The following is an 18,259-nucleotide window of genomic DNA, read 5'->3' as shown; positions in this document are numbered from 1 at the left end:
GGTGGGATTTCAAATCATAAGCTGATAGGAGTAGAATTATTATCTAAATTAAGGATGGAATAAAACTTGAAACTAATAGAGAGTGGAACGTAGGTAAAAGATGGTTGATGTCATCGGGAATCCCCTTTGTACGGTGGTGATCTTGTATGATGGGAGCATAACTTGTAAAAAATTGCATTTATTTACAAATCTCGCTTCTTAACAGTCATTGACGACAATAAAAAGTAACTTCCCTTGAAACCCCATACAATTTTCTTCATGTTGGTGTTATTAATCTATTATACTTGCTGTTATATTGGTATAGTCGGCAATTTTTTAACTATGAAGATGTGATGACCATATTTTAGAGAAAATTATTTTTTTTAAGGACAACAAAAAAAGTGAAAGAAATGCATTTGAATAACAGTAAGTCTTGCTATAAACGAATATATCCGTCTATAGCAAGAGACGGGTCAAATACCCTTAAAGTGGTGACATTTTTTAGCCCCATGACGTTAGTTGTTTGTCTTATGCGTAATGTGATATGTTACTTGACCCGTCTTTAGTTATAGACGAATAGCTGCCGTCTATAATAATGAGATTTTGTGTTTGAATAATTGGTAATCCAACATCAGTTCTAGAAGGCATGTGACCCACAAGAAGTGAAATAAGAGTAGCGACTACAAAAAGTAAAGTAAAAGGCCCATCACGCATTATTGAAAGCTACATCACCTCACTTGTTTCATTTTCTATGCCATGTGCTTTGCCCCAACTAGTCATACAACATTTATTAGATTAACACAAAGGGTGAACATTAATCCAACATTAGATTGCATCTCATGTCATCTGATTGGATTACATCAAACAGAATTAATGGTTTACCATTATATTCAAAACGAATTAAGATTCAGTATGCGATGAGCGAATTCGGTTTTGAGTTTAAGATGGTTTGACCATATGTTAAGATTACTATTTTTTGAGTTACCAAACCTCTGTATTTATTACTACTACTATTATTACTCGTATAAGACATCCCTCGCATATTTATTGATCCCGAGTATTTAGTGTGACACTCGATTATACCACTCGGAAATATCCGTAATATATAATATTACTCGCTTTGTACATTAAATAGTATAGTTATTACTTCATATTTAATTAATATTGTAACGATACAAATAGGAAAATAGAGTATATTTATAGTGACGTTATGATAAAACTAGTGTAAAATGAAAGTAGTAGTCCTAGTATTTGGAATTTGGATAGTATTATGGGGGGTGGGGTCTACACTTCTAGAAGCAAAAGGATATGTGGGTGCTGTGACGGTGAGGCAATGACTAGTTGTTGGATCTTATTGCTTCTAGAATATTTAATATTACATTCATTTTCCCGCCATTTTGTATTTGCCTTTAATTCTTTAATTAATTAATAAATAAAGAGTAAGTCTCCTGAGATACCGAACACAATAAGTTTATTGAAAGATTATTTTAAAGTTTTAAGTAAAAGTGGTACTAAAAGTAATAAAATAAGTACAAATCAAAATTAAAAATAAAATGAGTACATTTATTATGTAAATAGGTACGAAATTATTATGACACAATCAACAATAAAAGGGTCACAAAAAATAAATAAAAGGATATAAAATATTGATCTCTTAATAACTTAATTAGTGAGAGATCATCTATCTAAAGTTTTAGTGATAAATAAAACAGGTGAATTTTGTTGTAGGCAACAAATTACTACTTGCTTTTCGTAACTAGTGGTTGTAACTTCATTCGTTTAGGTAGCAATCCATTTCAATATTTTCATTATTTCCCAATATTGTAGGCAATCAAATTACTACTTGCTGTCTTTTTTCAATAATATTTTTAGTTTTGTCCTTCCACTTTATCTCTCTCTCTCTCACTATTACTTCTCATTTGAATTTTCATTTTATCAACTAAAGGAGAAAAGTAATAGTGAAACTTTAAATTAGACGTAAATCCAAGTGACTAATTGCGACATATGATCAAACTAAAGTCACTGACATACTGAATATTTTTTAGTAACTAGAGGAATCAAATAGGAAAAATGAGAAGACGTGGTAGGTAAAAACGTGAGTTTTGCACGTTCATACGTACTTATGAAACGTGGCTTTAGAGTTAAAATTACCAAATAAATTAAAACTTAAAATTGAGCATGTAAAATTAAATTAAAATTATTTTAAAAGAATATTAGTCAGATTTATTAAAGGTCTAGTTGGATGGATTTTAGATTTCATTAATCAGTCTACGTAAAAGTCTAAGAATTGGAATCAAATATCTAGGGGGGGTTGGACCACATTGTTTGAAGAAGCGAGCCCACTGCACATAGAAATAAAGAAAATAGTGTGTGATTGTGGATCGATCAATGATTCAATGGGCACACACATAAATACAATACTCCGTTGAAAGCTACGCATAAAAAGTTGGGGAATATCTGTGGGAACAACTAAACGATTTGAGCCTTCTAGAAGTCTTGTAGTATTATGTCTTCATTCAAATCTAGCCACTCATTCACTTTTACGTATACTCTATACACCCCCTCTACTCTCTTCACTAAACTAATTTAATAAACCCAAATTTTTCATTTAAGACCAACAAAATCACTGCTTACATACAACGAACACATTATATATTCAATTAAACTAATTAATACTAACATACTTCGTATCTTAATTATAATTATACGGCATAAAAAGTGTTTTTATACAAAAAAGAGTAGTAAAATATTCGTATAATCCTAATACGTCATCATGTGCTACAGAATGGGCAGATACGAGAATTAACGTTGCCACATAATTAGACTTGACAAATGGGTTAGGTCAATTCAGGCCAGGTTATTTTAAATTTGCAAGAATCCAGATTAATTAAGGTTACGTGTGCGATCAATTTCGAGTATTTTATTATTATGTTATTTAGGGATAATGAGGAGTAGTTTTCAACAATAAACACTCAAGTTAAGTCATTAATTCTAACCAATTAGAATTACGGATCAATTAGAATTTTAAGGGATGGGAGTTATGGAGGTCGGTCATGGAAGTCGAACAATATTAGGAGTTGTACACATAAGACACGAGTCAGATTGATAAACATGGAAATGTAAAGACAAGACTAAAGACAAGACACGGTTTGTGTTGAAACACTGTCGATGTCAACACTCTTTTTTTTTCACTATTTATTTATTTATAAATACATACTCCGTACTACCTTTCCTCTATAAATAAAATACTCAAAACCAATCCCTCCTCATTTATCTCTCTCTCACTACTTTTGATTCTTCCAAATTTCCCCCAATTTTCACAAAAAGTCAAAATGCTGAAATCCCTAAATTTCCCAACCAATCCTACCACTTCCTTCTCCGTCACCGCCACCTCTCTCCGATGCCGCGCCGCCGTCGCACCACCTCCTCCAAGACACGCGCCACCGTCCTCGCGTAAACTCAGCTCAGGAAGCAGCTTATACGAGGTTCTACACGTCAAACCCAACGCCTCAATCGTCGAGATCAAATCCGCTTATCGCTCCTTAGCCAAGCTCTACCACCCCGACGCATCTCAATCTCAATCGTCATCGTCATCGGACGGGTGTGATTTCATGGAGATCCACAACGCGTATGAGACGCTGTGTGATCCGGCGGCACGTGCCGTGTATGATATGTCATTGGGATTCGGATCTAATCATCGATTTACGGTCTCAGGTCGCCGTCGGCCGACACGAAGGTGGGAGACAGATCAGTGTTGGTGATTATTTCATTAATAATTAATTTAAGTAGTAATTAGGGTTTGGTGTTAAGTGTTTTAAACCATGGCTATTTAATTGGTGCACAAATTGTTTGGTTGTAATTGGGTGTAATGTGAGTACTCAGTAGATTTGTAGTTAGCTCTCGCACATTTTTATGAATTGCTGAGCTGTTTGACATTGTACATATTCAATCTTATTAAGCTCGCCCTTCTTCTTCTTGCTCAGTTCCATTCTTTCGATTCTTTACGTCTTTACGCTTTTACGTTTCTGTGACGAATATTTTAATCAAACGTAAATAATCAGTCGAATGATACTATCACTAGCATTTTTGAAATGTTATGTGTCGTTCTCGGTTTTTCCGACTAGTTCCACTTGTATGGCTATATCAACGCAGTACTAGCACGCACACTAGTACCTAATGACGACTATGCCCAATATAAGAAAAATTAATACTCCCTGTAATGTTATTCATACATCCTAATTCCTAAGTTAATAAAAAAAAAAAAAAAAAACGAGAAATTCAAGTATTTTTTCAATTAATAACAAACAATGATTAATAGTAAGCTGGGTATATTGCGAATTTGTGATGCAGTACAAAAAGGCGAAGCTTTTTGTTCCAAAATTATGTTTCGAAGAAAATATTGGGTCAGTTTTGAAGCTATTTTTCTAAGTGGAAAAAAATCCCAAAACTAAAACACGATACAAACACACTATTACTGTGTTTATAGAATGCCAAAAGCAAATAACAAATTCATCCAAATGCAAACTCGTTATTGCCAATGGCACCGTGTTTAGTGTTTTAAACATTGCAACAAAAAAACTAATAAAATTCGAAAATCCATTCTTACAAACGTGTCTATGGTATTTTTTATATTTTTTTTTTACGTTATGGTTTTGTTAAAGAAACGCCATAAGGAAACATGACATTCCTACTAACGTGTTTGTCTTGTGCTTTTGTAACGGTTGTCCAATCTTACATGGACATGAACATCACCTTCTCAAATAATTTTTCTGATTCTTTGGAATTGCCTCACTTTTTAAGATCCGTGAGAATTGTATTTTTAATAAAAGAGGTATTCCGTATTCTGAAGAATCGGATGGAGTAGTTCCAAAACCAACTAAACTGATAATTATTTTAATACTAAGCATTATTGAAAAAAAAAATGGGAAGAAGGTTTACCTACATTGGAGATTCAAAGTGCACATACATATATGAAAATCATGTCAACGCCCTTGTTTAAGGTTCAAGGTATTCTTGTCCCTTGGCGGTTTTGAGTGTTACCTCAATAATGGGATTAAACTAAAATATTTTGAACCTTTCATGAAATAGATAGATAACTTGACATATTTTATTGCTTAGTTTTTAGTACAAAAAAGTAGGATTAAGTATCACCTACCAAGAGTCAACCATGACATGTTAATCACACCTTAGTACATGTTTTATGTACATTCACCAAAACTAAGCAATTGAATATCACATGACCCGTATCAATTGTAAACAACAATAATGCAACGAAAGGGAAACCCGTAACAAAAAAAATAGAATTTTATTCTCGACTCGCATTGTGGCAAGCTAACAGAAGATAAGCCAGGCCATAACAAAGAAGTTTCGGACTAGAAAAGATAATGGACAAATTCGAGTGCAGAAGCTACTACAATCGATTACCTTCCATATTCCTCGAAGGATGTGTTGTTGGGCATAACCAATTGCATCAAGCAACTTTGTTTCTAGTTCAAATAGCCAAAAGGCGCTTAAGGACTTGCGCTTGTGTCAAGATAAATCATCCATTATGTCCCTGTTTCCATATATATCAATCTACACCGTGTTTCATACTCCAAATTTAACAACTGAGTTCGAGGAAAGACGTGAGACAAAGAAATTTCTATACATTGTCAAATCAACAAAACAAAGAGACGCTCTACTTGCATCACTTATATGCCATGAGCATCGAGTTGATGACGTGCATGATGACACGGAGACTGGAGATTTCGGCAGGTGTGGTGTTTGGAAGACTTCGTTGATGATTCAAGATCTGGTAAACCTGCTCCAATATTGGGCGGGCATGGACGGCTATCATTGGATCATGCGGTATTATGCATGAAGCCACGTCCAACATCCACCCTAGCTTTCTTGTTGTATCCTTTGTTATATCACAAGCAAGTTGTTGTAGTAGGGAGAGCAAAACGCCTTGCGTCAAAGGAAGTGGCATAACAGTCAACATTCGCTGCAAGTCAACCTGCATAGCGCATACAGAGCGGTAACTTGGTAAGCATGCTTACACACCAACACTAATCAACTTATGAAAAAAGGGAAGAAAAAAATCCAGTAAAGATAATCAATATTACTACTGCTAACTACGGAGAATCCACCTATTCCTACCATCCCATGAAGAAACTTTTTGGGTTGTTTTTGCTTAAAAATAAGGAATATAGTACATGTTGATAGAAATTGCAAGTTAATGAAAAATGTGGGTCACAAAACCATAAGGACAACAAATACTTTTTGGAATACAAAAAGGAAATATTCCAGCTGCGGATGTATTCATGAACAGGACACCAAGATAGGGAAACAAAGGGTTAAACAGTTTCACCAATCTAACACATATTCATCTAGATCAGGCTTATACATCTACAGTAGTTTCTAACCAGTATCGCTTGACTTAAAATCATTTGCCTGATGCCAGCAACAATTTCATACAAAGAACCAACGAGGTAATAAAATTACTAAATAGATTGGCTCTTATGCGATGATAACATACAAAAGCAGAAACAATAATTAATAAGACTCATAGCTTAGTTACAGCGCATACCTGTGAGCATAACCAGGATACAATAGCCACGTCACTCCTTTGTAAAGCTGATGTAAACGCTTCCTCATACTTATGTTCAGATATTAATCTTGACAACTCTTTAGTTGGATCAAATGGCTGATCAACCTGTCAAGTAAGTAAAATTGCTCAAAGAAGCAATATAATCAAGTAATCCAACAAGCACGATTTATACCCACTTTTAGACTACTACAAATGACTGACAAAACTAACAAAACTATTAAAATAAGAACTGGGTCCCAAGCAATAAGACCAACCTTCTCATGTAGGCCAGCCAATGGCCCATTGCTTAATTGTGTTACCAACTGATTTCCTGACTGTGAGTTTGCTCCAGCAGCTGCAAGAGCTATCAACTTTCTTTGACCATCTGCCAGTTCCCCGCTCAAGCTTTGGGTGAGAGATGATGCTGAATTAAGAGAATCCTGTATGTTCACCATACAAAATATGTTATAGATCTACAAATAGCTGGTAGCTGATAACTTTCTTGCAACAGTATTTCAAACCCTTCCCCCTACCAACGCCCAACAGCTGATTAAGTTCTGACAAGTATCTTAATAATGTCAAAACGATAAAAGCATCACACTTGGCTATATTTATCAACACTTCTATGCTCATCAGTGTTGCACATTATGTTCATCCACAAAAACATCGATAACCATTGGTTTTGTAATCCAGGGAAGTGTTCATTGCCTTTTCATCCTGTCAAATTATTTTCAGCTATAATCATTCTTTCCTTCACAATCTGTGCAAAATTATTGGACATCCAGCATAGTCATCTAATCTTTTTTCCACCCCCTCATTTATCTAGTGCCACAAAATTCAAAAGACCAAATTGAAAGACCAACTAGACAGCCACTACTCGTAATATTTATCGCCACTACCACCAGCTGACTGCTGAGCTACTGAGAAAGCTAGATTAAACATATGAGACCCGTTTTTCAAGCCATGTCAGCCACCACCAACAAGTATAGTGTGGATATGGAGAGGAAGAGATTGGGTTATTGGCATGAAACTAAAACAATATGTACATATGGAACATAAAGAAGAACAAATTTTAAGACAATGGCTCTTTCAATCAAAAATTGCTAACAAGCATGCAGACATGGAAAATTTCAGATACTCTAGGTTTATGATCTTGATAACGATTTCATTCCCAATCTGACCCAAAAAAACAGAGAAAATGTGATGGTTGAATGCCAAACTTGAATCCCAAACTGGAAATCCCAAATATGGACTTCAAAAAGGAACAAATAAGCCCAAAACAAATAAAACCACGAGTTCTCTTAGCCACACTGTTTGGATACAAATCATTTCAGACTTCAAGCAGGAAATGCCTTCTCAACAGCGATGTTAGTATATTCTCAATCAAGATATGTCAAGCACACCTCAAGTAAGTCAATAACACAAATACAAAATGGGTAAAATCAACTAGCGATAATAGATGAATCAAACCAAGCTCAGATATCCATGATGTTTAGAAAAAATTCATACCCTAAGAGCGAGGGCTAATGGAGAATGTGTAGTCTCAATGTGATGTTGAGCTGCTTGCGTATGTTCAACAATCCCTTTTTGAAAAGCAACATCTATTTGCTCAAACATTGCTTTGCAAGTGACCTCAAAAGCAGGAATAATCGAAGCTTCAAAGCAAGACTTCAATCCATCCTGCAAACAAACATGGGTCTTGTCACGACATTACAACTTGAAAGCAGCTTACATCAACAACTCTGAGATCAAAATACAAAGAAAAAAACAACTAAATCTGGTTTCCTTTCTTTTATTTCTCATCATAACCATATACCTTGAAAGGTGTCGATCTTGAACAACAACAAAATCTTAATCCCAAAATGTTGGGTAGACAGTAGGCTAACACGAATCATCAATTGTAAATTTAGTCATATAGGTAAGAAATAAGTTTGAACAAGAATTATGTGCACCTGAAGTGCTTGTTTCCCAGAAGTCTGGAACTGGAGTTGAATTTGTCTTGCAACTGCAGGTTCTAGTTTTGAAGTCACTGACTTCTCTAGCTGACTAGCTGCCTTGTCACCAACACCCCTCTGTGAAACAGTAGAAGGTTAAGAAAGAATAGGTGTAGTAAGTTGAACAATAAAGGAAGTGCATGCATGGGTTCCAGTACTCTGTTGCTCTCCATTTTTCTGGAATTGAGTTAAAATTAAAAAATACTCCCTCCGTCCCGGTCAATTGTTGTCCTTTGGTTTTAGCACAAAGAGGAGTGAGTCGATTACTAAAATGACAAATGGATCAAATTTTGTGTGAAGGATCAAATTGTTCGTCAAGTGCATTCCTAAAATAGAAAGGACAACAATTGACTGAGATACCCTAAAATGGAATAGGACAACAAATGACCGGGACAGAATGAGTATTATATTATTCGGTAAAATGTCATCAGCTGCTAAAGATCTTTAAAATATTCTTCTACTTTTCTTGCGCTATTTAATAATTACAAATATACTAGCACAAGGACTTGAAATTTACTTTCTTCAGCTTCTAAGGACCCACACTATTTGGTCCTTCACCCTAGGGCTGAAACCATAGGGCATAGTGCTTTGTGTATATAAGTTTGCAATGAACAGGTACATGACATCCTTCTTATGGACTATATTAAGGTATTGGCCAATCGAACTTACAGTTCCAAAAGCTCGTTTACTTTTTTAACAGATAATATCTGTTAACAGTTATATTAAGTTATTCACTGGTATCTTTCAAAAAAAAAAAAAAAAAGTTATTCACTGGTAAAGCTGGAAATCTTCAAATCATTTGTTCTTAAAATAATATGGGTAGCTAACTGAGGGTCAAACCTGGAAGGATTCAGTAATAGCTGAACCAACAGTTTTCTCAATAGCTGGGATTATTGCACGAGTTATATTTGTACCAACAGCGGCAAGTTCTTTCTTCAATAATCTCTCAAGCATGGGGACAACATCCTTACTCATCAGATTGCCAGATAATTGCTGAGTACGATCTCGTATCAATTTCTCATGTTTAGCCATTTCTTCCTGCATACGGGCCCATAAAGCATCGGCATTAGCTTTAGTAGCCTTTTCCACGCACCGTGCCACGGCTCCCTCTAGTCTTCTACCTTCTTTAATAACTGGTGCAGCGGCATTCGCGCTCATCTGTTTCTGCATTTCTTGAAATTCTTTCATAGAGGCCATTATCTGCAAGCAAGTTACATAGACAATATAAGAAGTGACTATACTAAACTGGACTTCGAGTACACAGTATGATAATGACAGCATGAATCTCTCTGGGGTAGGCTAACATGAAAAGATTACCCAACATAAGAATACACATGATAGTTTGAGAGCATAATATAAATCTCTCATTTTGTATATGGACGTCTTTCTGTAAATGGGTGTCACCTATACTGTATCTTTTTGCACATGGGTGTCACCCTCTTTGTATCCCTTAATTGGTATTATAATCTTACTTCCAGGGGAAAAAAAGTGATAAACCAACAAAAAGGAAGAAAGGTGGGAAAAATAGGGTAACCGAGGCAAGGTGTGAAAGAGAGGGTAGTTGAGCAAAAGTAAGCCCAAGAAATAAGAAAACAAGGTGACAGAGTAGAAAACTAAGTGCAAATAATAGAATAGCTGAGAAAGCATTTAGTAATGTTGAGGCAGAGAACTAAGACACAAAACAAAAGGCCAAAGAAAATTGGAGACAAAAAATAGAAGTCAGGCCACATCTGCATAACTATGAAACATAATACACTGCAAGAGAAATGAATTTTTTCCCGAAAGAATGAAGCTTTGCAGTAGACTAAGACAACACCCACAAGGCCACAAGTCCACTACAGTAACTACCAAATGCATATAAATCTATTGACTCCCAATGAAGACATCAACATATCAAAATCTGTTCCATACTCATAGTGAGCCTATAATTAGCATCTATCTAATAAACAGATAGGAAGAGCAAAACAGATAACTTCAGTAGAAGTCAGCATATTTAAGAGATAATAAAAGACTATAGACTACGCTTAGGATTTTAATAATCAGGACCATAAGCAAGTTCGAACATTCAAATACAAATACCTCTTTAACTGTTTCTGCTGTAGCAATAATTTGCTGGAATGCAGTATCAAAGGATTGAATGCTTGAACCATTAACGGATCCTTGTGATATTTCTGCTGATTCTTGCACGTTCCTCTCTTTCAGTTTTTCCCCTTCGAAAACCGGAGTTGGAGACACATCATTACTGACCTCATCTTCCTCGTCACCGGAATGTGAAGGTTGTGACAGAGCCTCCATTATGCTGCTTCTAGCTTCTTCCATGATAGTTGATTGAGAAGGTGACGCATAACACTCCCGAGTCATGTCAGCGCCAAGATCCGACGCCTGTGAATAGAAGGATTTTTCATTTCTCTCGGTCAAAATTGGATGATCGATCGGACGAGTCGGCTCACCACTTCTAGAAATCCCAGATTCACCCACAACTTTTATCTCCACCTCAACATTAGCCGAGTCATTATTCATTTCTTCATCTTGAGTCTTAGATTCTTTTTTACCCGTTTCCATGGCACGTGTTGTATCAGCCGTTGATATAGGCATAAGCTCAGAAGGAGTTACCAAATGAGTTGGACGTTTGAACATGGCAGGCTGATTAACATCAGATGAATTTCCTTGCGTAGCTCTATTATCGTCGTTCAAAGAGAGCATACTCGATGAACTTGTATGTGGACTATCCATCTGCCTATCAACCGGATAATCAGCAAAAGCGTGATCACCGCGAATATCACTAGTTTTTCTAGATAACCTCGGGCTGAGAGGAAGAGGTGGAAGTGCAACCGGGGAAATGCCAGTAAGGCTTGATGCTGATAGGAGTGAAGTAGGTGTAGAGTCCACGTATGTGGTATTAAGCTCGCGACAGTTAGTCTCAGAAGAGCTTGCGGGAACACTGACTTCATTACTTGACGCAGGCGTAGAGTAAGTTGCCTCCATAGATTTGCTTTCAGATGGGTCTAGCGGTGGAAGATTAACTTTATCAAGAGATACACCAGACTCTGACTTCTCTATACCAGACTTTTCAATTGGTGGCGGTAAGCACTGAGAGATGTCCAGTGCATACTGCTGTATGGCTTGCGTTTGGACACAATAAACTTGAACTTGGTGCTCTCCATGAGGCAAAACATCACTTGTCCCAGTAAAGCTCAAGATAGGCATTGTAACTGTAAACTCTGCTAAATAATCCATGTGAGTTGCTGCCGGGTTAGCCCCATATTCCAAATGAATTGCATAAATAGCATTCTTTTTTGCATTCGCAAGTAATAGCAGCCCTGCTTGAGACAAGGAAACTACTTGATTAAAGAATACATCTTCATTTCGAGGATCACCAGAACTATTCAACTCCAATGTCTGTGTGCATCGCCAGGATTCAGCATCACTAGGCAGCAACCATCCTTCATCACCAGATGAGGCCCAAAGCTTAACCTCTCGATTAAGTGGTCCCTAATTACGGAAAAAAAAAATCAAACAAGGATCACGAGATGGCCCCAAAGGAAACAAAATATCAATAAAAAGATAAAAGGAAAAAAGTGTGGTGATTGTGAGGAAGACAAGATAGCCTAAAAGGCTATACATTAAAAAAATAAAAAAAATAAAAAGACCATATTTTGGTACAGATCTTTGGCACAAACCATAACTTATTGAATTGGCCACAAAATAAACTAAGGTATCGTTGGGTTGATCCCGGAATTGAATTGTCACCGGAAAATTCAATTCGGGTGAATTATATTCCTATGTACAAATTCACGTGAATTCAGAAAATTCGTTTGTTTATGCATGTGGGAGTTGAATTCCACCGGAGTTGTCAACTACCTAGGTACCTAGGGGGAGTAGGTAATCCAATTTCCTCATTATGTAGGCATTCAAAACTCCTAGGAAAATTAAATGCCTACATTTTGCCAAATAATTGGCAGCCAAACCCCCTCCCCTTTTTGTAATTCATGGGATTTTTCAATTCCCATGATTTCGAAGGGCAACCAAACGAGGCCTAAGTATCACACAACAAATAAATATAAAATAATGAGCATACCGCTGTGATGAGGATTATGTGTCCCAGCTGATGAGGTGAAGACAAAAATTTAGCCGCATCGACAGGCTGACCACCATGGGGCCTAAGTTCCAGGAGTGGCAAGGCCTTGCGGTCTTCCCAAATTTTAATCTGTATACAAAATAGATTAGCTTTCATGAATTTCTTTCAAAAAGACTAACTAGGCATAGTTGACTTGAGATGGTTAAAAATACAGATGCTCGAAGAGCAAAAAACAATGAACGGCCAAGGTGACGCACCGTGCCATCTTTTGAAGCAGACACCAGACGCGTGGTCATCCATTGACACATTGATAAATCGGTAACTTCCCCTTCATGTTTACCAACAAGCTGGACCCCATCAACCAACTTGTCTACAGGACACAAAAGTGGTTCATCTGCAGAGAAGTCAGCACCTTTGCAAAGTTTTAGGGTGTCTATTCGGAATATGTTTTTGCCAATGGCGACCACCAGTATCTCCTGCATCAAGGATAGAAAAAAAAAAAGCAATTAGAAAAATAAAACATTGGAAATTTTCTGCTTCCTAAGGATGCAAAAGGAGAGACGTTGGGTGCATAAGAAAAAGAATCACTTACTTGTTTATGGCAATGCCAACAAACCCGTGGATGAACGGATTCATTATCACTAGTAATATGAATAGCCAACACAACATGACCATAAATTTGAGGCTTTCCTTCATCATCTGGACCCTCAGAGATCTTCCACACACAAACTCTTCCCTCAATGCTTGCACTGCATATGATCATGTTAGTTAACCCAAAGATAACACTAAAGTAAGGTAAAGTTTATGATCTTATACCTGGCCAGTAGATGAACATCTTCTGCAAAGAAGGCCATGTCCGTGATCCTCTGAAGCAGACAACAACAAAAAAAAGTGAACATAAAGAAACAAATATAACAGCCACTAGTATGAAAAGTTGCACCACATGAGCAGCACAATCCTTAATAACAATGAAAACTCTAAAATCCAAAGAGGAAAGAAGAAAATAAAATAGAAATACAGCGAGTTACATAAATTTATTGAAAACTATAGATAAAAATCCAACAACGGAAGGGATATTAGTTGACATGCGTACGAAATAGAAGTTAGCTAACCCCAAAACTGGGACACCCTAAAAAGGAAGGAAGAAGGTAAACTAGGGTCGGAGGGAATATATATTTATTTATTTATGAAAATAAAGGAGAAAGAAAATTCAACATTAAGTTTCCGGAGATACAGGCTCACAATAAATTTATTGTTAACCGTTTTACAATTTAAAATAATTTTTTTACCAAAAGTAATACAATGAGCACGTTTGAAATAGAATAAATTACAAATATAAATAGTCACCATTAGCGACAAAATAGTTGCGTTGATTATGAGAACAAGTATAAAATGAAAGAGCGGTCAACAACAAAAGGGTATGAAAAAAACATAAATTTTGTTGTATAAGAAGTGGGATTAATAATCAAGACTTCTCAAAGTGTCTATTAAAATTAATAAGTGATCAAATTTACTCTGATACCAGACTGTATAATGCTAGTGCGCTCCACAAAGTAAACCTAATCTTTCTATTGAGTCTACAATAACTGGATGTGGTAAGTAATTATGATTTAAATGAAATCTTACTCCTAATTTGACCACATCAAAACATTAAGTATCCTCAAACATCTTTCATACAATCAAACAGGAATTGTACTCTTTAAGGAATTATACTCTGTGATGGTATAATGTTACATAAGAATCTCAAGAAATGGAGCAATGACCAAGTGTATGAAAGCAAATAACGTCACAACGGAGAGCGAGCTAATGAATTTACAAACGGTATAAGACTTGAACAGGGTAAAAGTACTCATCACATGCACAACATTCCTCTCCACACAGGAAACCAAAAAACCATGATGAAAGAACAGAAACAATGATGAAAGAACTGGTGTCCCGAGCAGAAGACTCAAAAGCACGAACGTACAACGAAATAATCAAAAGTGTCTACAGCGTACAGCAGATGCAATCCACAAAATCATCTAGAATGGAAAAAAACAAAAAATCATTAAACATGTATCATAGTATAACAAGAGAAAAGAGTAAACCTGAGTATGGCCACGGAGCAACGACCTCAAAGCAGTGTTGATGTTAAGAGCACGAATGTTCCCCATCTTTAGCCCATAACATATATACGTCTTGTTAACCGCAATTTGATGTCCAAGAATAAGTCCAGGGTCGGACACATACTTAGTAATAGGAGTAACCTCCAACTGCGGCTGCTCCTCACCCGGTAACCTAGCATCCACATCATAAACCATACGCTCACCAACCAAGTGTCTTCCCCTCGGAAGCTTGCTACTCGGCATGCGTACAGGTCCTGGCACAGGAAGCATCTGTGGTACCCCGACTGTCTGAGGCATCAAAAACTCAGCCGACGGAGACTGTTGCAACCCGGTGGAAGCAGACAAGGAGGTAGGCATAGGTGTTGGGGGATGATTCGAGTACTCAAAATTTGGTGGTGGGGTCAACATAGCCATTAGCCTAGCCCCATGATTAGAGTTTTGGTTCGGGTTAGGGTTTTGGTTCAGATTCTGATTTGGGGTAGGGTTCTGAACAGGCTGCAGCGGGGGGACAGGAAACGAGACAGATCTTTGGGGGAGTAAATTAAGATGGTGGTCTGGAGGAGGGAAATTAGGCATGTGTTGGTGACCTAACTGAGGGTGATAATACGGCGGGGTTTGTGGAGGAAAAGAGTATGGTCCACTAGGAGGTGGGAAAGAAGCCGAGGGAGCAAAACTTGCCCCTGCTGATGCCGCTGCAGCATAACTAGTAGGGTTAGCAGCGGCAGGAGGCGGGGGTAATGTGGCGGGTTTGAAGAACTTATTCATATCAAAATTAACACCGCTACTAACACCACTAACACCACCAACAACACCGCCTTGTTGATTAGGAATAACATTAGGGTTTGTGTTACCGCTTGACGCCATCGTTCCACAACCTTTCACACCATCAAATTAACAATAAAATAATCAACAACTACGATTATGGCAAAACACGGTAAATCAACATCAATTCTTGTCTAAGACCGTCTTAACTTAAAACCGCTCTCACACCTGATTAAAATAGAGGCGGAAATAAAACGAGGTTGTGAGAGGTCTTTAAGTTAAGATGGTCCAACTGATAAATTAACTATAAACTAAAATAATTATTAATTAATTAACAGAAATAATAATAGATCGGTAAAAAGATTGAGATATGATTGATTGATTGATGAAGATTTAGGGTAAATTAAATAAAATTGATTAAAAAATCATAAAGAGTGAGGAAGAGGTGAAAGAGGAAATACCGAGGTAGAGATGAGATCGGATGCGGTAAATAAAAATCGCCGGGGAGAAAGGGTTTATAACGGAGACCACCGGTTATCGTATACGAGTACAAGTATTTTTATATTTTGAAATAAGAGTGATGATAGGGGAAGAGAAGTGAGTTAAGTGAGAGCTGCTTTACACTTTGCGAAGATGTGTTTCATTAATTTAAGACCCTAATGGTACTATGGGAGGGATAGATGGATAGTCCATCTTAGGCTTATTGGATCTTGGATTTCAATCCAAATCGAATAACATGGGTGCAAATTCAATAACTTAATCTTTAGACTTAGAATTCCATTTGACCTAAACTGTCTTAAATCGGCTAGATGTGAAAATATTCCATTTGACCTAAAGTGTCTTAAATCGGCTAGATGTGAAAATTGTTTTCGGGGTAAATAATTGAATATTATCGATTTACTTTAAAAAAAAAATTGTTTAAAGATGTGGTGACCACTTTAAAAAACCAAAGCGTCTTGTTTGTAACGGACAATATCCGTCACAAGCTGAAGACCTCTCACAATAAAGCAAGTGGGAGGGAAAATGGAGCACCCATGCATATTGCCACTTGCATCTTGTGAGAGGGACACTATCCGTCTTCAGCTTGTGACGGATAATGCCCGTTTTCAATGAGATTTTGTGTTAAAAAACTGATTAACTTGAAAATGTAGGGTTAAGACTATCTCAATTTGTGACACCCTTGGTAGATGAGATCAATTTTACGTATCCTATCTATTTTGAAAGATACAAATATAACTAGTTTTAAACTCGTGAAACTCACGGGCTGTTTTATACTCTGTACTTAATAAGTTTAAAGCCATACGAAAGTTGATATTACATAAATGTAGAATACAACAAACTAGGTTTGGTGCCCGGCTTCGCCCGGGCTACCTCTTTTTACCTTTAAATTTTATTTTCAGTGAAATAAACTATGTTGGAGACTTGGAGTTGTCTAACTCACACGTTTACTATTAGTAATATATTTTTCTATAACATATCTTTGTTAATATCATTACGTTCACTATTACCGTGGTTACAATTGTTTCTTTTACTAATTCCTCTATTTTTTTCTGTTAAATTCATTATTCTCGTTAATTTTATCCGGCCTATATTTAAATAAATAAAATATTTCCTTGAGTCGATTGTTTATTTAATTGTTCATACTTTTTTTTCATTGTTTCCACTGTTACTTTCAGTACATTCGTTGTTACATTCACTACTCTCGCTGTCATTATTATAACTGTCACTACTCTCACATTAATACCGTTAATTTTATTAATCTCGTTGTTGCTACTATTACTTTTACTACATTTAATTTAATTTAATTTAATTTATAATTCCATGATGATACTAATTAATTCCATAAGCGGGGCATGTTAATTTTAAGAAAAATCACTATATTATTGTGTTTTCTAAAATTAATTACTTTAATTTAATGTAGTTTCCATAAGTATTCTTCATCAAGGCATCTTTATATTATACTTTTAACCAAAACTATATAATATTTACATTGAGGTCCCTTTATCAGGTCCATCACACGGTGTTATCGATTTAAAACTATATAGTATAATTAATTTGTATAAATTTCTTTAATTACATTGAAATCCCTTGGTTTCTGGAATTAATATATAGTATTGATTTAATTTAATTTATAATTCCATGATGATACTAATTAATTCCATAAGCGGGGCATGTTAATTTTAAGAAAAATCACTATATTATTGTGTTTTCTAAAATTAATTACTTTAATTTAATGTAGTTTCCATAAGTATTCTTCATCAAGGCATCTTTATATTATACTTTTAACCAAAACTATATAATATTTACATTGAGGTCCCTTTATCGTGTCCATCACACTATCTTTATCGATTTAAAACTATATAGTATAATTAATTTGTATAAATTTCTTTAATTACATTGAAATCCCTTGGTTTCTGGAATTAATATATAGTATTGATTAGAGTTGGTTATTTGTACAATTCGTATCCATATTATTATGTTAACTAAATGATAAGCTATGAGTTTAAGACATGACCAAGATATAAGCGTGTCAAATTTCGACCCAACGCGACCTCATCCATTTTTTTCAGGGTTAAAACCCGGAAATCTCGAGTAGTAACCCGTTCGATATGAAACCCGAAATGACCCGTTAATTTAAGTTAAATCTGACACGTACACGTCAACCCGTTGAGTCAACGAGAAACTAAAATATTTTTTATAAAAATATTAATATTTACTGTATTATATAAAATATTTGAAAAAATTATTAAAAAACTCAACATTGAATATGATT

The 18,259-nt window shown here is 35.9% G+C and overlaps 1 protein-coding gene across 1 annotated transcript; it reads right to left on the bottom strand.

Annotated features, from left to right (window-relative positions):
- Nucleotides 1-5,378: 5,378 nt before the first annotated feature.
- On the bottom strand, nt 5,379-16,072 carry LOC141619848 (enhancer of mRNA-decapping protein 4-like). The gene is made up of 13 exons (XM_074436867.1): nt 15,948-16,072; nt 14,707-15,599; nt 13,436-13,485; nt 13,212-13,368; nt 12,877-13,095; nt 12,620-12,748; nt 10,621-12,033; nt 9,382-9,741; nt 8,500-8,619; nt 8,057-8,227; nt 6,823-6,987; nt 6,548-6,673; nt 5,379-5,974 (listed from the first exon to the last, which is right to left on the bottom strand). Exons 2-13 carry the CDS (start codon nt 15,586-15,588, stop codon nt 5,666-5,668), a joined length of 4,101 nt encoding a protein of 1,366 aa, XP_074292968.1. The 5' UTR covers nt 15,589-15,599; nt 15,948-16,072; the 3' UTR covers nt 5,379-5,665.
- Between the last annotated feature and the right edge of the window lie 2,187 nt (nt 16,073-18,259).

This window comes from Silene latifolia, chromosome X (genome assembly GCF_048544455.1).
Source record: "Silene latifolia isolate original U9 population chromosome X, ASM4854445v1, whole genome shotgun sequence".
Lineage (NCBI taxonomy): Eukaryota > Viridiplantae > Streptophyta > Magnoliopsida > Caryophyllales > Caryophyllaceae > Silene > Silene latifolia.
The sequence above is the reverse complement of the archived record's forward strand: the minus strand, read 5'-3'. Positions and strand labels throughout refer to the sequence as shown.

What these genes read in the sequence shown, in the direction of transcription:
- LOC141619848 (XM_074436867.1), bottom strand. Translation starts at nt 15,588, where the DNA reads ATGGCGTCAAGCGGTAACACAAACCCTAATGTTATTCCTAATCAACAA. An exon ending in GTTGGCATTGCCATAAACAA is followed by an intron (nt 13,096 to 13,211) that starts GTAAGTGATTCT and finishes TCCTTGATGCAG; the next exon opens with GAGATACTGGTGGTCGCCAT. An exon ending in TATCCTGGTTATGCTCACAG is followed by an intron (nt 5,975 to 6,547) that starts GTATGCGCTGTA and finishes TGCGCTATGCAG; the next exon opens with GTTGACTTGCAGCGAATGTT.